Consider the following 25,361-nt stretch of genomic DNA (forward strand, 5'->3'; position numbering starts at 1 on the left):
TATTTACTCATATTTGAGCTAATTCTGATTTAAAAAAAATTATTTCTAGCTTATTTCAGAACAAGAGTTTTGGACTTAAGCTGTCCCTGAAGATAGCTAGAATCTAGAATCTAGAATCTAGATAGACAAAGAAGAGAGGAAGTTCTTCTCTAGCAGAGATAAATAGCATGAATAAAAGCTTGGAGAAGAGAAAGTATATCTGGGAAACTTTAAAGAAGTGAGTGATATTGAAAGGTTTATACTGATGAACCATTTGGTAGGTCAATAAAGATTAGATTACAGAGAGCTTTAAATACCAGAAAAACAGCTTTATTATTTTACCTGATAGAAAATAGGAAGCTATTCAAAGTTTTTTATTATTAATATTTTTAGCATTTATCTCTTACAGATAATAAACAAATAAGTCACTTACCTGCCCAAAAGGAAAAAAAAATGTATAGCTCTGTGAAAGTCAGCTCAAAATGATTACCTTTCTTTTCCTGAATATGTTCTTTCTCATTTTCTTGCCCTCTCCTTTAGATTTGGTAACAAAGAAGAATACATGGCATTCATGAATGATTTTTTAGAACATGAATGGGGTGGAATGAAGCGCTTTCTTTTGGAGATCTCTAATCCTGACACCATCTCAAACACCCCAGGCTTTGATGGTTACATTGACCTGGGCCGGGAGCTTTCAGTTTTGCATTCCTTATTGTGGGAAGTGGTTTCCCAACTTGATAAGGTAAAGTAGGCTGGAATAGTCATGGGAGCTGGGAGGTAGTGAACCTTGATGTACCTGAATTCCAGAGAGTATCTACGGAGTGATGGCACTCATGCTTTCTCTTAGTTGAAAGCAGCCTTTTATCTTAGAAATCTGGGAGTAAATGGTTATCTTTTCTGAGTAAAATCTATACTCTACAAACCAGGACATTCTAGAAAACCATGAAATTATTTACATATATTTTTAAGTAATTATCTGCATTAATGGAGTATTTATTTCTATAAATAAATAAAGTAAGTATATATAACATCTAAAAACTTGCCTAGAAACTAATATCAAATATTGGTGTTGTGACCTTATTCATGCGTAGTAGGATGAGATGAAGCCTCATATAGTAATTTCTAACAGAACTGTGGACTTTGGAAAATACTGAAACTATCACGTTTAATCACCTTTACCCATGAGATTTTCTAGTTTTTATTGTACAAATCAGAGGGTTTACTATATCTGTTACTACTCGAGAGTTACAGGGGATCTGAAAATCCTGATGGTTTCTTTCTCTACAGATATGAATTAAGAATACAGAAAACAATTATCATTTTTAATCATTTATTTTGATTACAAGCTAAGAAATTTCTTGTATACCATATTAATAACTAAATATATATCATACCAATCATTTTATTCCTTCTGGGATTTTATAGAGAGGCATAGATTTTACAATGGAAAATAGTCTTAGCAGACTATAGCTAGATTTATCACAATAATTGTTTTTTGATGTTTTTGTTTGCTACAGGTATTTATAAATATGTGTGGTGGTATGTTAGAATAACTTCAAAAGACAGTTATTTTCCTGTGATAAGAATTTGTTTGTTTTCCTTCATTTTCCTATTATCCTTGAAAATGTTGCACCAATAAAATTGGAGGGAGTAAAACCTATTAATAAAGACCACTTTCCTGAGGAAATGTAAATGGTAGGGTGTCCACTAGTGCTTAACACATTTGTAAAATAGACTGTTCCTTCTTCTTGAGGACCCCTTCTTCACTTTTAGAAATGCCAGCTAGAGATTAAGCTGCAGCTATGCTGAGGGTAAATTCCTTGAATGTGGATGAATCACAGCTAAAGAAGGTTGAGCACGAAAGCTATTCTTCGAGGGGCATTTGAGCGTGCGTTCTAGCCGTTCAAGGCGAGTTGAAGAATCTATTGGTTGTTGAGCAAACAAAGAAGATCCAGAGACAGTCACGTAAAACTGCCTAACAGTTGAGGGTCCCATAAGACCCCATGAGAATAAGAACTCCCCAAAGGAAAAAAAACAGTTGGATAAAGCAAGCACCAACAAGTTATTCTTTGTTGAATAACTGCGACAGTGAGATGCAGATAACAGTTATCAGCCTGGTTTATTCAGGGTCAAGGTCTTTTTAACAGGCTTTGCTGTGTAAACACACTTTTCCTTTGTTTAATCTCTGTTTGGTCCCGGGAACCAGGACTCTGTCCGGACATATTTCATAGAGACAGTTTATTTTGCTGCTTAAAAAAAAATTGTCATGCGGATGCAAGCCCAGTTGGCAATAGGTCAGGGTTCCCAAGATTAAATGCGATAGTGAATGGCAATATCAACTGTGTGCCCTGGAGTGGAGTGCTTTGGACCCCTGCATGCAACACCTTCTTGTATGTTGGCATGCATTCTCCCCTCACGTGATCCTTTTTCTTTGGAAGTGCCCTCAAACTAGCCTTCTGGTCTTGAAGTCCTTTTTGGTTAGAAGGTGTCTGGTTCTTCCCCTCCCCTCCCCCACCTCGATCTATTAGTCTTCCAAAGATTTCGTTTGCTTTGCATGCCTATTTTAGTTGGAATGGCAATGTTTTGGTTGTTTTGAGCATGTCTTTTAATTTTTATTTGCATAATCCTAATTTCTATTTCCTTTCTTTCCTCAATGTCTGCCGCACCTTGTTTTGCCTCCTCCATTCATCTCGACGCCATGGTTCTGCTGCTCCGTAACAATGCATTATGAACCTGCTGCTCCCCACATGCAAACACCTCCCCTCCCCTCCAACCTACACCCCTTCATCAATGGGCATCGTTGTCCCCAAAACAACCTGTGGTGGATGTCGCAATGCTTATTATCCAATTAGGGTGAAAATTCCTTCCTACAGGCGACCGTGGCAAAACTGGGCCCTCTCCCTCGTGTTCTTGCTGATATTACCAAGTCTCTGACTAATCCTACGCCAATACAGCAGCAACTGAGACGCTTCACTGAGCACAACTCCAGTCCCAATGTCAGTGGAAGCCTCTCCTCTGGGCTGCAGAAAATATTTGAAGACCCCACTGACAGGTATGGAAGAGAGAATGTGAAGTACTACCTCAGAGGGATAATGTTTAGAGATTTGGCAAACATCTCTTTAACTTATTTGTTGAATTTACAATCTTTAAAGTCGTGAGCAATTGGAAAGAATTATCTGACCTGAGATAAATGCAGTTATTTGTCATAATAATACACAAGATCTAGGACACTTATTTTCTAGACTAATACTGGAGAAGCTATGTCCTATTTAGTGGTAGACTAAGGGCTCTATGAAATTGATAATGTCATATATTGTAGCACTTAAAAATCTAGCGAACCTCGGGTGAAACCATGGTGTGTGTATCTGTCTGGTTATGTCAGATGGGCTGTGTGGATTCTTAGACTTGGCTTCTGTAGTGGAAGATTGGTGCCTTGGGGAGGGACCCTTCAGTTGTACACTCAGAGCTTCTCATCTTGAAGGGTTAGAAGGAACCGATTGAGTATGAATTGGAATGCTTTGGGAGGGTTTAAAGCCTAACTAGGAAATGATGGGATCTTAACTATGTTGCATTTGCCTCAAGAGTAAAATTAAGGTTCCTTCCTTTCCCACAGTGATTTGCATAAGCTAAAGTCTCCAAGCCAGGACAACACAGAGAGCTATTTCAGAGGGAAAACGTTACTGCTGGTTCAGCAAACCTCCTCCCAGAGTATGACCTATTCTGAGAAGGATGGAAAGGAAGGCAGCCTTCCTAACGGTCGCAGCGTCTCCCTCATGGACCTCCAGGACACTCACGCTGCTCAAGTGGAACATGCCTCAGTCATGCTGGATGTGCCTCTGCGCTTGACCGGGAGCCAGCTTTCCATAACCCAGGTGGCCAGCATCAAACAGCTGCGGGAAACCCAGAGCACCCCGCAGAGTGCTCCCCAAGTGAGAAGGCCCCTGCACCCAGCCTTGAACCAGCCAGGCAGCCTCCAGCCCTTGTCGTTCCAGAACCCCGTCTATCACCTCAGTAACCCCATCCCCGCAATGCCAAAGGCCTCTGTGGATTCCAGCTTGGAGAACCTAAGCACTGCCAGTTCCAGAAGCCAAAGTAACAGTGAAGACTTCAAACTCAGTGGCCCCAGCAACAGCAGCATGGAAGATTTCACCCGACGTAGCACTCAGAGCGAGGACTTTTCCAGGCGGCACACTGTGCCAGACAGACACATACCTCTTGCTCTGCCGCGGCAAAATAGCACTGGGCAGGCCCAGATCCGAAAGATGGACCAGGCCGGGCTGGGCGCCCGAGCCAAAGCCGCGCCGTCCCTGCCTCACAGCGCTTCCCTGCGGAGCACGGGGAGCATGTCGGTGGCCTCTGCGGCCCTGGTGGCTGAGCCTGTGCAGAACGGGAGCCGGTCCCGCCAGCAGTCCTCTTCCTCCAGGGAGAGTCCTGTCCCCAAAGTGAGAGCGATCCAGAGACAGCAGACACAGCAGGTAGGGGTGAGCGTTGGAGGGCCTGGCTTCTACTATCTCGGGTCTTTGTGCAGAAATCATTGGGAAACCCAATTGCTAACAAGGTTTCCACTGAAAAATATGTTCCGCCACCTTTAGATGGAAAGAGGATATGAAAGGTGTGGGAGGCACCTGGCTAGGTGAGGCAGCGGACGAGGAGACTAAAAACCACGCGGGGGGGCCTTTCCTTCTCTTCCCACAAAGCTACTGCCTCAGTTTACACTGAGAACAGAAGTAGCATGTGGAGTGAATAATTAGACACTTAAACTACGAAACCTATAGTCCAAATCAACTAGAAAATATTTTGGGAATTGGGACATTAATCCTCCATAATTTTTTTTCTTAAGCTTCCAGAACAAAGTTTTACATTCCGAGCCAAGAGTTGAATGTAACTGCTCTCTACTCCATCCCCCAACTCCCTCTGGGAAATATCAAGTCCCGTGTGCCTTTTCCTGGAAATGGCCACAAAAATAAACAACTGAACACCTGTAGAGGCGAGGTAAAAACATAGAAACACAGGTGGTTGGCAAGTGTTCTAAACATTTACACATCCCTTGTATTTCTCTTTACATGGACAAGTCCAGCTAGTATCCCACCAATCTTAATATTTTTCCAAACTTTTTCTCTTGACAAAAAGATTTCCTAAGACTTTAATCATTTCTTCCTTACATATTACATTTTGAAGGACCAATACGTATTTTATCCTTTGAAACTAATAACCTTAGGAATTTGTGTGTGTACCTGTGTGTGTGTATCTTATGTTCATCTGAAATTTTTTTTTCTCCTAAGAAGCTTTATATTTGTTGAATTTTTTTGAAACCTAATCATAAGTACTGGGGAGCTTTGTGATTTAAAAAGTTCTATGACAAATCCTTTTGTGAGCAAAATACCTTGTCTGAGGAGACTGCAGCAAAACCCCAATGTGTCAATTTGCTTTCATAGGTAGGCATTTACGGATTTGGGTGCTTCTGCCTCCACTCTGCTGTGATGACAGCCCTTCCCCTACTTTGATAATCATTGTTTAAAAAAAAAATAGAACATTTACAGAATCTTTGGATGCAGAAGAGGAAGGGATGAAAAGGATGACTAATTTAAGCTGATTCTGGTAGCCGACTTCCTGGGCAAAACTTTCTAGTTGGTCATTCTTTCCTGAGAAATAAAGTTTTTCTTTAGTCTTAAATTTTTCATTTTTATTTTGTTGTATTTCCCCAAATTTCACCACTTCTTTTGACTTAATAGGCATTTTCATTTAATGAAAAGGAAAAAATTAGTGCTTGTGTATCTATCTATATCGATATATATATAAAATTTAATTTGTGTGCTAGGAGACTGCCAGTCATTCACACCCTATCATGAATTATAGTTCCCACACATTGCTTTTATGCTAGCATCTAGCAACTCCTTTCAGAGAATTAAAGTTGTATTCAGAGGGGCAAAGAAAGATACGTAATTTTAGAGATGGAATGCTGTGTGGAGGCAAACATCTACTTGGGGGGCTTAGTGCAGCACGAGGGCCCGAGGATGAGATGAAGAGAGAAAATACCAGATTAGCAGAGAGGGACAGGACAAGGGAAAGCGCCCTCTACCTACTTTTCAAAACCTGCCGGAGGCCCCGCCCTGGACGGAAGAGAGAAATGCTTCCCCAGCCCTCCTGTAGCCTGCAGTCCTCGATTCCCAGGGCCCACGACACAGACTCATTGTTATAAATATCATAAATTAAATAGCCTTTTGTATGATCATGTGGAACCAATTGTCATTTATATTAGTGCTATCGGAAAATAATAGAACACCTATCACATAAGCACCCAGTACATGTTTCTATGGGTGAACAGAAGACTGGTTAGTTGGGAGGTAGGAAATGCATATGGTCTCCAAACAACCGATTTAAAATTTTTGTATGCCACAGCCAGTAATGAGTTGAGCAACATCTATATTATATTGACGTGAAGTAGGGCACAGTGAGATGCCCTAGCATAGCTTTAAGTATCCATTTTGTTTATCCCTTTGCTGGTACTGCGGCCAAACCATACCAGTGAAACCATACATCAAGTTTCTGGTTTTTCTAGATTGGCTTTTTCTACATAGATGTTTGTTCTTTCAAAGTTTTTTTTTTTTTTAATTCCTTATCTTTCTGTTTCTTGCTTGCTTTTCTCCCATGAAGCCTCTGAAGTTCTATAGAATCGGCACATTTTTTAGGCAAATTCCTTTACATATTTTAATTGTAAATTGTGTTGGGGAATTCTTCTCTCTCAAAAATGAGATTTCTTTGTGGGGATTGTTCGTAGGCGTCTGTAATTATCAGTGGCTTTGTCCCATGCAAATTCCATTTGTATCAGAGGCGTGGCCATTGTTGGCAGCGTAACTAGTTTCAGTCTTCATCTACTGAGTAGGAAGGAAATAAAATCCTAGGGAAGCAGTGTACAGAGAGGGAATTTTTTTAAGGAAACTTAATTTTTTGACCCTTTTCAGCCTCTATTTAGATTTATTTTTTCTCATTTTCTTCTTCATTTAATTTTTTGTGTATCATGTACTCTGTATGTATAATAGATTTTATGTACAATAAATGAGTTGTTCAGATATAACACATTACCTAACCGGAGAAATTCAAATTTGAAGAAGCTTTTAAAATTGGTATTTGATCAGCCTATTGGAAGGATGTTGTAGCTGTCACGTTTGGGTTTGTTGAACCCTCTCCTAACCAACCTCTTCAAGGACTCTCAGAGTTTACTTATTAATGTAGTCAGCCCTTTCTTTGCTGTTGATAGAAGTGTCATGCATTGATGGGAACCTGACTCAGACTGTGAAGAAGCAGAAACCAACAAGTCTTGTTTATATCTAGTAAATACTAGCACGGAACAGGGAGCTGGCCTGTTCTCAACTGTCATCGGCATAGCCAGGCTATGACTAATTGTCGGGGCAGTGGAACTGCTGTCTCAGGCCCCTTTGCCCTAAAGCGTTATGATTTTTCCCAGAGAAAACTTCTACAGCTTTTTCCCAAAAGGGAGAGATATTCCTAATAGGAATTTCTACTCGTTTTCTTTTTTATCCTTCATTTTCTTTAATGATCCGCTGTTGAAAGTCAGTAGATATAAATGCTCTTCCTAAGGCTATAGCTAAGGAAAATGGGATCTGAACCACTTACTCTTACCACTTACTCTTTTCTCAATTTCTTTGACTATAAACTAGAGGGAATAAATTCTGCTATCTAGCCAGCTTATAAAGGAGATGGAACAATTTTGAGGACAGGCGTTTGATGCACTTTATTACTCTACATAGTAATAAAGTATAATTTATTACTAAGAGAAGGATTAGAGGACAGTGTATTTCTCTTAGCAATAAATTATACTTTAGTAATGAATGCCAAAGAGAATCTAGAGTATTAATAAATGAATATTTTATTGAGCATCTACTGTACAATTATATAGTCACTACCATTCAAAAAAACTTACAACTGTGTGATATGGTGCCATGCCTCAAGGATTGACAACCTAATTGAGAAATAAGACCAGCACACATAAGACCAATAGAAAAAAGGTAAAACAAAAACAAAAACCACTATATAGTTATTTCATATGAAGGACATACTACAACAAAAATTAATTTTGAAACAAAAATCACCTTTATTTTCTTCAAGTCTAGCACAATGATTTTGATTTGTTCAACATTACTTTTCCATCTCTTTATAATTATATAAAGGTTTCATCATGACTACAAAGAATAATTAATAGGATCTGATTTACTTTTTCAGCAGTTATTGACCACCTACCGTATGCCATGCAAAGTGCTAGGGTATTTTAGGAAGTGATTGAAAATCAGATTCACCCAATAAAGCAGGAAGACACCCAAACGCCCAGTGCCCATTGAACAGCCTCTCATAATTCAATGGACAGTGTTAGCCTTCGGAAGATATGGTAGCTACCACCGTCACCAGTGAAATGAAACAACTCTTGTTTTTATTGCTTCTCACTTAACAGTTATCCAAGATTACCCTAAGGAGTTGTTGTTTTTAATATGTTTTGAGGGTCTAAGATCTCCTTAGTGTGTTCATAGGAGTATAGTTTGCATTGTATTTAGAGACACTCGATAAATAGTCACCATAACAAATCCCGGGAAAGAAAGTTCATTCAAGCAACCTCTTGTTAACTATATAAAGCAGAAAGCTATTGAATTAGCTGCCTTGAAGTAATAAATTCCACACAGTGAAGTTGCTGTGTGTTTTAATAGCTACTTTATCTCCAAGTGCTATTGAATAGAAAATCCTGGTTTTACAGAAAAGCAGCTTTTCTGTGCCCTATGTGCTAAAGTGATAAGATTATAAAATTAAAAAGGCATTTGTCTCCTTTAAATATTGACTTTCTGTTAATTTTTTAAGATTCAGAACCGCATTCTTTTGCCTTTCAGGTGTACATATATCAAATAAAAACCAAATCCCTTGTTAAACTATTTTTTCTACCAATACTAAAGCAATTTATTGTGTTCTACTTTTAAATCCAGCATGGGGGGCGGGGGGGGGGGAGATAGAGAGAGAGAGAGAGAGAGAGAGAGAGAGAGAGAGAGAGGTACCTTGTAGTTCACAAAGGGCTTTTCCGTGCTATATCATTTGTTTCTCATAATAACTTCTCATGTGGATAATTATTATCTTCCTTTTATAGATGATACTATATCCTATAGGCCAGTGTTCCCAAAGTGTGATACTCAAAATTATTTAAGTATACAAGGTGTTTATTTAATTAATCATGTAATAATATTAACACATTTTAGAAAGAAATATAATTACTAATATAAAAATATGTTTATAAGTATGTAATATATATAACATCAAACTCATTATTTTACTGGTATTATTGCTTAGCATAAGGACTTAGCTAACTGAAAAAAGTTTGTTTTAAAGAGATAACAAGCTACTAGTGATAATGTGACAAAAATAATACACAAATGAGTGAAGTATAAGAAACACACCTTATACCCTGGTGGACATAAAGGTCAATTTTTCAGAACTGAGGGTACTGAAGTTTAGGACATGTTTACGTATTTCTTGAGAAAGTGGAGAAAACAGCTTTAAAGAAACAAATTCTACAAGTTCATTCACGATTGCTTGTGTGTGCCTCAGGCATGAAGCCACTTTTTATTGATATGTATCTGTATTCTGTTTGTAAGTCAACCAAACCAGGATATTCTTCCTACCTTTTAAGAAATACCTTCATATTACTTTTGCATGGTATGTTTTCAAGTCTCTCCCAATTCATCTTTGATAACCTTTTAGTCTCTGTGGCCAGTATTTTTGGTGTAGTCTTTCTAAATCTCAAAGTCATCAAAATCCCCTTCTTTTAAAATATCTCCTTAGAGTTTAACTGGGTTCTATTCCAGATTGTTATAAAGATTCTTAAGGTACGCAGCTCTGCACGGGAGAGAAAATTCCCTTCAATGAGATTATGGAATATTGGTCCTCAAAATAGAAATCCATTTTAATGATCAAAAAGCTAACTCATATACAATGCTTTGTTCTCCATCTGACTCTCTCAGGCAGGCCGGAGAAACAGAATTTGTTGTATGTGTCCAGCATTGTTTCTGGATAAAGCACTAAGGTTCAGTAGCCGAATATAAATTGTAATATCCAGTGCCAGTTTTGTAAAAACAAATACAGTAACAACATCAAATCTTTCTAGTAAACTACAAAGACCTTTTGCAGGCACTATCTTATTCAACCCTTAACAACTCCCTGGGATGGTCAGGCTCGGTGGTGATGGTGGGTGATGCTGGTGGTACCCCTATTCAGCAGATTAGGAAAAGAGTGTTTAAGAGGTTAAGTGACAATTTAAGTGGGAGAGTTGCTACGCAAGGCCAGAATTCTTACCACTCTCTCTATCTATATTGTAAAAGGACAATCTGCCATCCTAACTGGGTAGAAATATCCCATAGACTAATTTGATAGCCACTGTTTTGAGCCTATATTCATCAAGAAACTTTCTGGTCTAGTATATGGACGTTTTTAGTGGGCTTAACGTATCAAGAAATCATTGCTCTGTAAAAAATGACTAAAATCACTTGTTCTTTCTCTTCCACGAAATGGTTAGTGTGAAAATCAGGAATTCGACATTCTGATGTATAAATGGGCACCTTCTGAGTTGGTTTCGCATTAATCATTTCCTTGGTTACCTGATCATCTCTGGGCTAAACAGATGTTTCCTCACCTGAGCAATCAGCCATCAAGTTGTGCTTTCTTTCTTTCATTCTCTCATCACTGTAAATTCATTAGGTAATTTGGACCACGGGACTAATTAACAATTTTAAGACCTTGTGTTTCTTTGGAGGGAGAAAAAGGCAGATTCCTGGGTGTGTTGCCTAGGAATTTCTATTCAGAATAGTTTATTCTTCTACAAATGTATATGTATTCTCTTTCCTCGCCCCCAGTCCTGGCATTAATAAACTTTTACTTAGAACTAAGAGCATTTGTTAGAACACAGGGATCACCATTGTGTTCTCCAAGAATAATTCTATGAAACGTAACTAGTGGATGAACTGTTTGGGGCGATACTCATGAGTATTTCTGGCTCAGGTTCAATCACCTGTGGACTCTGCCACAATGTCCCCAGTAGAGAGGACAGCAGCCTGGGTTCTGAACAATGGGCAGTACGAAGAGGATGTGGAAGAAACTGAGCAAAATCCAGATGAAGCCAAGCACGCCGAGAAGGTAGAGCCGCGTCTGTCTGTATTGACTTACGGCCCCGCAGCAGCAGGTTACCAAGAGGATTGTCTAGCCAAGGACGTGATCCATGCCCCCAACTTCAGCCCCACGTCTCATGTCAACCATCATGTACATATCTGTACATAATAATTCAGTGGTGTCCTGATGTGAAAATATGCAGAAAATGTCCATCAAGCTGGGTGGGAGGAATTAGCTCTAATTTTTTTTTTTTTTAATGTAGATTGCCTTAATTTGGAGAATCCTCTGCTATTCATTTCTAGTCATTTCAGGTGAATATTTAGTGTTTCTATAAACTGCTTGTTAGTGTTCAACCAAAGCCAAAACTTCCCTTGGATGGACTAGACTTCCTTTCTATATCTTGGTAATGATTTTTTTTTCTTTTTGCATTTTTCTAGATTAAGAACTTCTAGTTCTATAGGTGATTTTTTAAAATACATTATGTATTGGTTCCATTTTATTTTGTTGTTTTTGTTTTGTTTTGTTTTTTAAAGAAAAGTTGACATGGAAAACAGTTATCAAGCAAGAAGCTTGAGATCGTGTGTGGCATTGTCTTATTTAACTAACAACCAGACAACTAGCTTCTGCTTACTTATCAGCATGATCCTAAACGGCTTATTGACGCAGTCTACCCTTTGAACTGTCTGAAAAATTGTCACCTTTGACCTCTGGATTAACAAGCATAGTTTAGAACCATGATGGTGGATAAGCAGAAGCTAATCGTCTGATTGTCAAGTAAATGGGATATTATGTGACAATAGAGTACATTTTACAAAGCACCGCACAGATTTATCACTAATTAGTAATGAATTTAAGTAGGCCATCAACAAGAAAGCTTATGCCTCTCACCTCACCTAGAAATTTGACATTCCAGTATACTCAAACCCCAACCACAGCTACTTCAGTACAAGAAAGGGCCATGTAACCAATTGAATTTTAAAGCTTCAGTGAGAATTGATTGTATATAAAGCTTTAGCTTCTGTAAATTTATATAAAGCTTTAGTGATAAAACAGGCGTCTGCGTTCCAACAAGCAGGACCAAATTGGGCAGATGAACCCCATCCTGACAGTGAGCCATGAAGCAGTGTTCACCAGTCCTGGAGAACACGTCAGCCTTTTGCTTCGTGCTTGTGACCTGAATATTTTATGCTTTTATGGTTGAGGAGAAAGCAGCGATAGTCTACTCCGCCATGAAATTCTATTTATTGATCTAGTAGCTTAACATTATAGAAATGTTGCTTATTCTCTAAAGGGCTGATTCTAGTAGAGTGAAGGAATGGCAGTCTGATTAGCCAAGTTATGTGGGGATCCCACCGTACAGGCGATAGTACAGAATCTTTCTCCTTGTAGGCAACTGGCTTTTGGCTCGTTGAAGTGAGTTTTCAGGCTTCCCGGTGCTTGATCTTTTTTTTTTCTTGCTCCCATTTTATACCCTCACAGATTGGATATGGCTTGCAGCAGCTGGTAGTTTCATGCAGAGAGAGACACATAAATATATAGATTTAGAATGCCAAGTTAACATTAAAAATGAAATTTTAGGAAGAGGGCAAAGCTCCTTTGCCATTTATGCTTGTTGGTAATTTTAAAGAACGTGAGCAGCACATGGAGGCAGCTCAGGCAGCATCTAGCGTTTCCTTCATAAAAACAAAATCACTCACTTCTGAAACCGGTGTGACTCGTCTTTCTCTCCCTGTCTTTGTGCCCATCCTTCTCTGTTCCAGTATGAACAAGAAATCAGCAAGCTGAAGGAGCGCCTGCGCGTGTCCAGCCGGCGGCTGGAGGAATATGAACGCCGGCTGCTGGTGCAGGAGCAGCAGATGCAAAAGCTGCTGCTGGAGTACAAGGCGCGGCTGGAGGACAGTGAGGAGAGGCTGCGCCGGCAGCAGGAGGAGAAGGACAGCCAGATGAAAAGCATCATCAGCAGGTCAGGGCCCCCTGGTGGGCGGGCTGGTTAGGGGGACCAACTGGGGAAGACATCCAAGGAGCCCTGAAGGAACAGCAGCACAGCCATTTTCAACTCTGCACACCCTCTGCGGTACGTAGGGCAAGTGTGGTGACTGACTGTATCTCTTAAAATTGTCTAAATCTGAGACCTTAGTGCTCTTCCTTTGAAGACAGAGGTAGTCTTCCTTTCACTCTAACAATTAGAAAAAATGAAAACCCAGTGACTCACTCGAGAGGTCTTTGAGGAGAATTGGGTTTTAAAAAACCTAACTATTCCATGTCCAAGACTAACTTAGTTTTTCACGAGTCCTAAGACATGGAAGGGCGTTTCGTTGGATATCGTGAGGGCCAGAGAACCGAGAGAGTGCCAGAGATGTCGGGAGACTAAAGAAGGGGTCAATTTTACCAAACTCTTGCATAGCACTTACTATGGTCCAGGCACCTGTCTAAGTACTTTACAAGTAATAATTTGTTTAATTTGTTAATAGTTTGTTTAATGCCAATGTCTGAAGGAGGCATTATTATTCTAATTTTACAAACAAACAGGAAACAGATTGATTAAGTCACTTGTCCAGAGTCGCTTAGTGGCGCAAGCAGGGCTTGAAGCCATGCCTTCAAGCTCGAGACATGCTTATACCCACCGTGCTTCAATCTTGTCAAAAGCTGTGGACGGTCAAGTAAATTGAAGACAGACAGGTCTGTTGTATTAGCCGTATGGAGTCTTCCCAAGATCAGTTTGACAGAGTTTAAATACCAGTGGGGTAACATGTCAATGGTGGCTGCGAAAGAAACTAGACCTGCTAAGTGTAGAGCGCTCTGGGAGGAGACTTGGCTATATAAGGGAAGAGACAGGACAGCTGTCACAGAGTAACCTGAGACTAAGAGAAGGTTGTTGTTGTTTTCGTTGACTGGTTTGATATGTTAAGATGAAACGAGTTGGTCTGATAGAGGAGAGGGAGGAAATCACTAGGGAATACTGTCCCCGAGGGGATGAGCAAATGTGCGGGGTCCAGTCACAGAGGACTCGACCTTGGGTGTCTTCCAAGGTAAGAGAGAAGAAAACACGGTTGCCGGGCTCTTACTGAGAAGGAGTGGAACTATTGAACCATGATGAGTGTGGGATTTCTTGTCCTCTACATTAACTAGCCCTCTCGTGGAAGATGTTGACGTGTCCTTTCTGCCACAATCTAGGCTAATGGCTGTGGAAGAGGAATTGAAGAAGGATCATGCTGAGATGCAAGCAGTTATTGATGCGAAGCAGAAAATAATTGATGCACAGGTAAGCAGCCTCAGAATCTAGTTAGAAGGCACTCGTGTATAATAACTGTTATTTCCTGACTTGCCACCCCTTTGCAAATGCCAAGGCATGTACTGGAAAATGGCTCACTGGACAGTTCTCGGCATTACCTTTTGAAGATTTACAGAGTTTCTATGTGACCTGTGACTTTTCCTTTCTTTTACTGATGACAAGCCTGTTGACGCAGCAAAGTCTTAGCGTGCTTAGTGCAGTTGCCTGACACATTCTCAGCCTAGTTAGTGCATGATGGGGTTTACTTCTTTCCTTATGGAAAGTATGGCATTCTCTAAGGGGACAGCTGTGAAAAACACACTGCATGTGTCTGCTTGTGACCTGCACTGATCATTGCTTGGCTGTGATCACGGTCTTGTCAGTCACGTCCACCGTGCCATCTAGCCCCAGACAGTAGTGGCACTGCAGGGAGAAGACGAGGTTGGAGAAGGTACCCTTCCTTCGTATTCTTTTGGTTTAGGGTTCTGCACTGATGCTTGTAATTCGCTTGGCTGCCCTTCTTTGTTGGCTGTGCTTAGACGGCCTCCTTTGGTTGATGAGATCAGAGCATGGGCCTCTCCTCACTGTAGCTCATACCTGTGACACTAATCGTGTGATGGCTGCCAAGAGCACCTCACAGGGAACATCAGTGATCAGAGCCAAATCCAGTAGGCAGACAATGTTTCTGATTCCTTTTCATTTTCTCAGTGCAAAACAATATGGTCATATTTCTTAGAGTGAAACAAATAACAAAAGGCAGGTGTGGTTTTGACAGTGGCTGGTCTAGCCACTGCATGTGTCACCTCTCTGAGGAGAACCCAGTCAGGTTTGCATCTCTCACCCTCAAGTACCATGTCATGTCCTCAAGCTCTGAAATAAAAATGGGAGCAAGCACTTCGTGTTCAATTCCCTCTCTGGACACCAGCCAGTACTCAGCCTGTGTTAGAGCCCCCATTGTTCTGAAAACATGCACTTACTACCTCCAGTCTCGTTTCCTGGGATGGAGTTTACATTTCAAAGGAAGTAGGAATGATGCTGAAAGCACAGCCATGGGGAGAATGCTTCCTGGGCCTCATACTCCTCCAAACACACTAGACTTGGTGTCAGGTATGAGGTGTGATGCTCTCTCAGCAACATAGCTCCCCAGCATATTTTGGACTTTTGAACTCCATAGTTTCTGGATATTTAGACATGCTAAGAATCAGAAGAAATTTCTGTTGTCATGCTCTTACTCGGTCCTTTTTTAAAAGCCTTTCTAGCTGTCCCCAGGGTGGGGGAGGACAGAGTACCAGAGACAACGCTATCTCACCATCCATACTTTAAAAAGTTATCCCAGAGGCTTAAGAGAAACAACTTGAATAAAGAGGGCAAGTTAGTCAGGAAACCTAATATTAGTAAGTTTTCACTCTGGGATTTTCAATATGGCAATACACAGCGGGGGAGGGGGGGTTCTATTAACCACACCAGGAGAGATCTTGGTTCTAATGAGATAAAACAGACCATTTAATAAAATAATAAAGTAGCCCATTTCAGCTGGTCTAAAACAGTGTCAGTCTTAAGCAGAGGGAGCTTGGGTTGGCGTCATGGCTCTGTACACACTGTTTTCCTTTTCCCAGTTGTCTGTCAAGACAGCCTCATCCTTAGCGTCTGAAGATTTCTACCCCACCCCTATTTTGACATCTAGGGCAAGATGACTGGGGGTGAAGCAGGAATCATAGGCAAGAAGGTGAAAGCAGGAGAGGGGATGGGATTTATCAGGGCTCAAACGCTCTGGAACATAAGGATCTTCTCTAAGGATCTAATTAGGAGCTGTCACTGCTCAGGAAAAACGTACCCTTAAGGTATCAGTCAGTGTCAGACTTGTCACCTGGCTTAACTAGGTGATATTTTGCATCCATACCTCAGAGCAGTGGTTTTCAAACGGTTTGGTTCTGTGGACTATTTTGATGAAACCAGGGGCACCTTCTATACATAAATTTCCAGCTGCTCCTACTGACCACTCTCAAATAATAGATCAGATCACACTGAGGTTGGCTAAATGTAATCGATCACTAATTCCAAAATAGGCGTTATTATATGATAAATTTTCTACCAGTGGCCCACTGTGGATCCTTAGAGAATAGTGGAAAATCCACTAGACCACATTTTGAAAACCACTGCACCACGCACAGCACACTAAAAGCCAATAAAAAAAAAAAAAAACGGTTTCCAATTCCAGCTGTTGTCTTACTGATACATTAAATTCTTATTGTAGTAAAAGACCATGAACACCCTTTGACACCCTTTGTAATGGATGACTTTTTATATGAGATCCTTTCCTTTGTAAGGATAAATCTTACGTCTTAAGTGTTTGATGGAGCAGAGCAGCCCAACTGGAAACATTTAATAGAATGAGATGTTTGGGGGTGAAAGCTTCCCAGCAAGGTATCCCATACTTTTATGTCCCTGACATCTGCCTTGGTGCCACTACTAGTAAAAAAAAATATGTATTTCTGAAATGAATACGGCTTTCTTTATACTAGAGTTGAGCCCAGCATTTCCTAAAACACTAAAGGCCAGATGCCCAGTGAACTGGTTTTCATCTCTCTCGGCAGCCTCGTGTCCCCACAGGAGAGACTTGTCCCTGAATGCAGCCTCCCTGTCCCCTCGAGTCAGTTCATGCTGCAAGGCCCAGCCCGAGTCAGCTGCTTTCTAACTGAAACGGAGAGGGTCCCGGACCTTGTAGCACAGCCATGGGGGTCCTGGTGATGGTACTAAGGGACCGTTTCTTAAACATCAGACCAGGGACTGTGCCACCTTTCACCGCCCCCCGCCCAGGATCTCTCCCTGTGACTCAGATGGAGAACAGAGAAGGGCTTCCTCCTCTGAGAAGCAAGCAGCTGCCTAGTTACTGTTGCAAGTGATATCTCCGCTGTGTTAAATTACAGGTCATAAATGGAGATGAGATTATTCAAACAGGCAAGTAAACCCTGTCGTTCTCTAGCCGAGCAGCTCCCAGCCCTGGCCCGGCGCACTGGCCTCCTACCCATTCCAGCTCCTTCACTCCCCGCACTTGATCTCCTTCCTGTCAGGCAGGGAGGGACTCCATGGCTTTGCCTTTCAATCCAGGCAGAATGGAAATGTCAGACAGAGCATCTTTTGCCGACTGAACTTGAATTTCAAAAGTCCCTATTTGATTTTTTTTTCCCTTTTACTTTTTGTTTTATTTTGAGAGATTGGCAGTGAGGGGAATTACAAAAGGGAGTTTCTCCACTCGGAAACTTTCAACTGTTGGATGGCGGTGGGGGGAAGGGTGCTTGTCTTCAGCTGTTATTCTGGTAGTCATTAAATAATACAATCACTCTTAGCCTTCTTTTTGACCCTTTAAGAATCAAATAATTTTTCATGAATGCCTTTTTTTGTTGTTTTTTTGTATAAACCTGGAGAATCCTGCATTCCTTAGTATTGGGGCCTTATAATTTATCCTAATACGGAAATATCTTTTCTTTTTTCATTATTTCAAGAAATTGCCAGTTTTTCTGTTTAGAGATCTTTCCTAACCATAGGGGGAAACATCAGATTTGGCTCCCACCCCTTGTTTTCTGGTAACCGCTGACCAGTCCTTACCTACTGGCTTGGAAAATCTATACTTATAATCCCAGTAAACTCCACTGGCTATAATTTTTTCAATTATTATTATTTTTAAACGCCTTGTAAATCTGTCTTTCTTTGAGTTTTGCCTATCCTTACAATGAGGTACTTACCTTCCCAAAGCCAAAAGCGTCCTACACTAGATTAGTGGTTAATTAATAATGCTGATTTGGGGTATCTTACCAGCTGAGTTCTCCATTAGGGAAAGGAATTTTTTTTTTTTAATGATAGTAAGAAGCTTGAGTTAGTTTTTTGTTTTGTTTTATTTTTCATACTTTGAAACTATGACCACCAGCCCTGCTGCCATACACATCCCCCCGCCCCAACCCAAGTTGAAGATTAAAGGGATGTGTCAGTTGATACTGCTGTTATATATGCTTTTACCTAAATTCTCCCCCAGGGCAGTGGTCTTCCCCCTGCATCCTCCTGACAGCTCATTTCCCAGCAGAGTGGGCTGCACACAGCCCCAGAGAGCAGTCCTCTAACAGCAAGGAACAGCGTCCAACTCTGCCCTCATAGGTCCTCTCTGAACCGTCGCATGACTCATCTTACCATACTTTTCCCCAGGTGAATGCAAAAACTCCCAGGGTAGGGAAGCTCCTTTTGGCTTTGGCGGTTATTCCTCATGTTTTATTTTCTTTTTAATTTCATGGGTGTAGGTAAAGTCGGTCCTTCTCTGTGTTAACTTATCTACTGAAAAGTGACGACTTCATGTTGGAAAGGTTCTGAAATGATTTACCTAGCTGCTCAAACTAGGATTAGGGTTTCTCTCCTAATCTTCGTGAGACTGATAATTTTTTTATGGGATTTTTTTTTTTTTAATTTAGATGAGCCTACTTTCCTTGAGATTGCCTTTTTTTGGCCCTTTTTCCCTTTTGTTTTTTTTTTCCATGTGTGTTCAACAACCTTTGGTTCCAAAATACTGGTTCTAAAGCATTTTTTTTCCCCAGAGACTCGAAACAAAATGAAAGCAGTCTCCTTATTGGGTAGCTTTCTTGGAGTAACTCTGAGCTGGAATGAGTCGAGGAGCTTGTGTTCTCTGTGTGTTTTCATGTGTAACGTTTATGGCATCCCCCTTCGGCCACATCTCCCTCCCCATATTCAAGTGACTCCTTGGCCTGAGCTTTTGGCTGCTTCCCCCTCTTGCTGTCGCATCCTCACTTTGTTGGTGACTAGAAACTGCCACCATGTATTATTTTTAATTTTGAACTGCAAATGTGACTGCTGTGCCCTGTTTGGGGCCTAAGAACCCACAGACCACTTACACTCCTCCTCTGTGAAATGAAACCTCTGGTGCTTCTTTCTTTGCCACCTAATTTCCATGTTTTAATTTTGACCAAGAGCACTTAATACCGTCAGGCCCCTGTTGACACCTGTGTTGCCGTAACCTGAAGTAACACATGGTGTCATTTTTACGTGATGTCCTAGTATCCCAAGGGATTATTAATCACAAATCCCGCTATGCTGAAAGGCAAAAAGAGAGAGAAAATAAACCCAGACCCACTGGGCTCGAGAAGCTGGGCCTGATGAGTGCGCAGAAAGAGGCAGAGACGTTCCATTTGTGTGGGAAGCATCGTGCGTACCGCTGTTTGATAGAAAGCATCGGGATAGTCATTCAGTAAAGAGAGTACCGTGGTGTGACTTCCTGCATGTGGCCCGAATAAAGCCGTGATTGGTGTGTTGTAGGAAAAACGGATCGTGTCCCTGGATTTGGCCAACACCAGACTGATGGGCGCGCTGACGCAGGTGAAGGAACGTTACAGCACGCAGGCCCGCAATGGCGTCTCTCCCACCAACCCCACCAAGCTGTCCATCACGGAGAATGGTGAATTCAAAAACAGCAGCTGCTGACGGGCTTTGTGACTAGACAGACTGTGGGAGGAGACAGAAGGAAACGTCCCCGCTCTCCTGTCCCCAGCCCTTCATCCAACCTGGCCAGGTTTACAGGATGTCGCTGCTTGAGAACAGCAGTGTGGCGGGCAACTCTCGAATGAAGGAAGGAATCTTGTCTTTCAGGGCATGAGGCTAAGACGTCCGAGGTCGAGGCTTCCCCCCATGTCTCTATGTACATAGGGAACTTAGTTCTGGGCCATGTACAGAAAACACCACTGTAATATACCAAAAGGAAGTTAATAATGTAGATTAACTTTTTAATTATTGCTATTTTTATTATTGTTTTCCTCTTGTTGAAAGCACTGCAGTTGTTAGAGGAGGAAGGTAGGAACTGTGTGTGAGTGAGAAGTGAGCCCAGGGGTTCAATAGATGGAGATCAAGTGTCTGTCTGTCTGGTAGACGCGCACGGCGTGCAATAGGCCATTGTCAGAACGGATTTTTCAGGGATTCACCTGCCAGTTAAAACACCCCACTCCAGCCCCCTTTCCCTTTAGGACCACATGCAAATACTAAGATCCAAACAAGATATTTGATCCCATTGACCAACCAAGACTGGTTCTGGATGGACAGCTCATCCGCTTTGGGGTACCCCATTTCAGAGGACACAGATAAGAGCTCTTGCATCACAGCTGGACTTCCGGAGTGATTTCTATTGAACTCCTGGCTGTGTTTATTTCCTTCTGTCTACCGCAGATGGGAATTTTCCATTTTGAATAGGGGCTTTTTATTTACCCCAGGTGTAATAAAGGGTGTTCTTTTTCCTCTTTAGAGTTTACAAAACTATAAATATTTGAGTCTCTACATACCATCTTCCCCTTCACAAACCCACTGTCCTTTCTCCCCCGTGATGGAAACAGCATCACCAACAGGGTTTACTCTCCCCTGGAGAGATCATTCAAATATGCTGTTCATAAATCTTCCAAAACAAACACCCTTTCTTCTGTACAGAAAAGGGCTAACCATCCCATAGCAGAAATCTCTGAATATTTCCTATTTTAAAAAAAATTTCTATTTGTAAGTTACAATTTTTATTTGGGATCAAGATTTTATTCATTGAACTAGCATATCTCTGGGCAGGGTACTTTTATCTCAATCTTTAACTTTTAAATAGCTTCTTTCTCTAATCTTCTAAGTAAAATTTGGAAAGGAAACTCAAATCCGAAGCATCACTCTCTTAAAAGTGATGAATACTCTTGTGAGAAAAAGAAAACGAAAAGTATGGAGATAGCACATTCCAGTTGTTATTCCCAGGCTCTTAGTAGATTTGTCATCTTTGGCTTGACTGTAGGACAGAAAAAGTCATGGAGCTAATTTATTTTCTTTTTTCCAAAGATGTGAACTGTCATCTTGAATGCAAACTCAGTTATCAGAAGTATGGACTGTTACATTTTAGACATTATATATACAAATATATATAATACCTATTCACACACGTGTACATACAACTGCACAAATAGGAAACGTTCATGCCTTCTGTGCTGTCAGATACAACATTCAAAGGGTTTCGGATCTCTTGAAGCAAGATCTAGGCAGTTGTTTATATTGAAAAAAAAACATTTCTCAAGTACGTTAATGATGTTTATTTTAAATTGAAAACTTTAAGGAAATTTTGAAAAAGGAGAGGGGTGTTTCTACATAATGATATTTGGAAGGGAACAAGAGAACATGTGTCTGTGTGTCCTCTTTTGAGTGAAGCCCAGACAGTGACACCAACCATCCCTTTCCACCGAACCCCAGCGTGCATTCTGCCTTCTCTCAGGTGGGACCTTGCGTCTTAGCAACATCACCATGGCCTCCCAACCCACGACCTTTTAAAACATTTGCCTTCATAACACTCCCCGTGTCTGCCACTCAGACATGAAATAGGGGCTGACAATTATGCTGATGTGATCTGCAGACTTCTTGGCCACATGTTCGGGCACTTGTGTGTTTTCTTGACCCTTGGTAGTTATTTTACAAATTCTTATCTCTGCCTCCAAGCTGAGGGCACACTTTGGTCAAAATCACTTATTTTAAAAGGAAAAAAAACCCATTACCAATGCTGAAGTACTGCCCGTTGTTGACAAGGGAAATGTAAACATAGCTCTGTTCCTGTTTGTGGCTAGTCTCAGCTCTAGCCAGGTCTAATTCATTCTTTGTAAAGCCTTGAATTGTGCCACAGACAACCTGGTAAAAGAATTGTCAGTTTCAGCGGCCTTGAGTATGTAATGTGGCTGAAGTCTTGCACTGACGTTTGGAAGCTCTCACGTGTTGGCTATGGATTACAGAGGGCTGATAAACTTACCTGCCTGTGGGGGAGACACAAAACATCCAATGTGTTTTTGACGGATGCAATATATCCTGTTGGCATGTGGGCTCCTTAGAGCTGCCTACCTTGGAAGATTAAATGCCCCAAATGTTTACATAGATTATGCAGCCCTCTGTTATCAAGTAACCTTGAATGAAGAGAGTGAAAAATAATAATAATAATGAAGTTAGAAATAAGCTAGAAGTTCAGAGTTGTTGCGAGATGTTACATTTTAGATTATCCTTTGAGCCTATTTCCATCCAAATAGTTTTCTGAGGTTGGTTTGTTTAAGTATGGAAGAAGGCAGCAACAGGCGATCATTTTTATGGAGGTGTTGCTTAATTGGCTTTTCTTCAGTCCAACTAGGTACAAACCTCTGTTCTGCTGGGAGGAGGGACGTGGTTGGAGAAGCGGGTGAATACAGGTGGCTGTGTCTTATACCTCCTCCACCCAACACATCACCACACTGTGGGGCTCAGCACAGACCTGGGTTGAGTGGACTTGGGAATTCAGGGCAAGCGCTTGCTAAGGTGCTTGTCTACCTGACAACCGGACTTGCCATCAATAAGGACGGTGTTGGTAGGATTTAGGAAAAGGGCTTCCTAGTCCCTTTGATGTCACTGGTACACTGAGCTGTCTGGGCTGAAACAGCAAAAAGAGTTACGTTTCCATTGGGTCCTCATATTCCCTGACTCTGTGCAGTACAAGCCCTGAGAGAGGGGAGGTTACAACCAGGTAGCTGTAACACACACCTGAGCACGTGCTGTGTTCCAGGCTCTCTCATCCAGGGCAGTCTGTGGATAAGGAAAATGTGATGAGATGAGGTGATCGTGCTGCAAGAGCTTTTTGCTTTTTCACTTGGCATCAGGTTGATCAGAATTAGCTTTCTCTGGTCCACTGCCGCCTTTCCCTGCAATGGCATTGGACAGTGTAAGAAAAAGTAGGATTTTCTGTCTATGCTGCTGTATGCCCTTGAGAATTAGCTTGACTTTAGAAGTAAAGCTTTTCACTGTGGCCTTTGTTCACGGGTCTGTAGGTCTGTCGACCCCTGACTCTCACACTGCCCTCAGAGGATTGGGAGCAGTTCTTTTCTGGAAGTCCCAGAGCAAGACAATTGCCATCAAGTGAGTTTGCAGTAGTGTTTCTTTTGTCTTCCACGTACGTTTAGTTCTAGTTATCTCCAGTATGGAGTTCCTGAGAAGACTGGTTGTGGGACTGAACTTGGGGGAGGAACCCTCTTCAGGATTACGTAAGTCCCATGTGACCCCGAACCCCAGGCTTGACACCAGACTAGACTTGTCACTGGGCCTCACTCAGCAGCTCCTGAGCCCATGCCACAGCTTTACAGCATTTTTCAGCCACGTCTTTGGAGGCCAACTTCTCCTACCGACTGGAAAATTAAAAGGGCTTTCTTCTTCCTTCCCATTCTCTTTTTAAGTCTAGTGGTGAAATCTCCCGCTTGCCCCAGCAGTACATAGTCGTCTTCCCACCCCTAGCTGGGGGCCAAGAATTTGGGATACTTTGTTTTTATCAATACTTCCATTGAAAAGACCTATTCATATTTGACTCGTTTTTTAAAATCAAGATGTATTGGCGTGTTGAATTTTTAAATACAATCTCTTTTCGTGTTTGAGTGATTATTAGTTCTAGAAACATTCTCTTGTCACCACCTAGTTACAAAGCTCTTGAGTTTAGGAAAGACAAAAGTGATGAAATTTGCATGAGATAGAATAAATATCTTATGAGGAGTGAAAGAACCTGAGGAAGATAACATGAGCCAAAGGGGGACACTGCACAGCAGACTTCTCAGCAGCCCAAAAGTTCAAGGAAATGGGGATTTATAGCCTGGGCCTGCTCTTAAGAGTACATAGGTATATGGAAAGGCAGTTCTCTCCGTAACACGTGCACCCTCACACAAAACACACAACTCCTAGGGCTTCCTTTTTCTGAATGTCAATCCATCTTATAGAGCAGTGATCCCCAAACTTTCTTGGGTTTTTAGATTTGTAGCTCTCATTTGTTAAGATTTTATGACAGTGGTTCTCTTTTCTTTAAAATGTACCATATGTGTTATATGTAAATATATATAAGTTAAAGTAACTTGAAATTGATTTGGTTTGATGTTAGCTCAAGAACTCTAGATATCATTATTGATACCTTGGGGACTCATAGAAAGAAAGGTGAATCTCACTGATCTGACAGGAGGATCCAGAAAGACGTAGTTTTGGTTCCTGATCAGTTAATCCTCAGGTGACTGAGTAACCAGCCCGGCAGGACTCGGCAAATGTGGCCCGCTGCCCAAGGAAAGCAAAATGGTGGTTTTTGCCCAAATTTCAGCATGCATTTTCATTTCCTACTCAGTTCTTATTTTTTTATTCAAATGCCCTCGTTTTTCCCTAGGAAATTGTTTAGTTTGGGACTTACAGACTTATCTGTTGTTGTAGAGAGATTTCCACAAAAGCTGTGTTTTAGGGGTCTCTATCATCTGTGTGGGGTTACAAATATCTATGTATAAATATCATATTTATGTCATTTCTAAACTCCCAAGGGAAAATTTCAATTCCCAGTTCACCAAAAGGTTAAATACTAATTGATTCAATGACCACTAACCTGTACGAAAGTTGAACTAAACAGTAAAGGTCAACTTTTGACTGGTGCTTCGGTATTTCTAGTTATATTACAGGTAACTCAAGCAGACAGCAGAACACTCACCTGAATCACACCTGTGAGGACTTGACCTTCTAAATTCGCGTTTGTGTTTCATCTCCAGGGCCTTAATAAACGGGTGTTAACACACATGACTATGTTACAAGGGAAGCTCTAAATAATTTATTTTTGATTTCAAGAAAGAGAAAAATACACCTTAGAAAAACAAAACCCAAGATTTTATTTTATTTTTAAAGCCATATTTTTGTGCTGGTAGCACTTAGATTGTTCCATATGTGAGATCCATATCTGCATTTCATTACCTGGGTTTGTTCTAAAGAAGATTTATTTTTGTTCTGTGAATAATTTTTGATGGTTCTTGTACATGTACAGATATAGATAATGTTTGAGGTCTTTTATCGATAATCCTACAAAGACTACAAATAAACTTTAACTTTAAACATTTCAGACTAAAGTTGCTACTGTATTTGACATAGT

The 25,361-nt window shown here is 41.1% G+C and overlaps 1 protein-coding gene across 10 annotated transcripts in view; it reads left to right on the plus strand.

The window, feature by feature from the left end:
• RASAL2 (RAS protein activator like 2) overlaps positions 1-25,292 on the plus strand; it is a 265,824-nt gene extending 240,532 nt beyond the window's left edge. For 4 of the 10 annotated variants that reach the window (XM_033092539.1, XM_033092534.1, XM_033092543.1 and 1 more), the window contains 8 exons: positions 520-721; positions 2,832-3,031; positions 3,593-4,454; positions 11,029-11,163; positions 12,897-13,099; positions 14,311-14,398; positions 17,335-17,365; positions 19,724-25,292. In XM_033092539.1, coding sequence (XP_032948430.1) covers positions 520-721; positions 2,832-3,031; positions 3,593-4,454; positions 11,029-11,163; positions 12,897-13,099; positions 14,311-14,398; positions 17,335-17,365; positions 19,724-19,866 — 1,864 coding nt within the window. In that variant the 3' untranslated portion in view covers positions 19,867-25,292. The remainder of the gene's footprint in view (positions 1-519; positions 722-2,831; positions 3,032-3,592; positions 4,455-11,028; positions 11,164-12,896; positions 13,100-14,310; positions 14,399-17,334; positions 17,366-19,723) is intronic. The other 6 variants (XM_033092540.1, XM_033092535.1, XM_033092541.1 and 3 more) reach the window with 4 other exon arrangements.
• Positions 25,293-25,361: the final 69 nt, after the last annotated feature.

This window comes from Rhinolophus ferrumequinum, chromosome 22 (genome assembly GCF_004115265.2).
Source record: "Rhinolophus ferrumequinum isolate MPI-CBG mRhiFer1 chromosome 22, mRhiFer1_v1.p, whole genome shotgun sequence".
Classification (NCBI taxonomy): Eukaryota; Metazoa; Chordata; class Mammalia; order Chiroptera; family Rhinolophidae; genus Rhinolophus; species Rhinolophus ferrumequinum.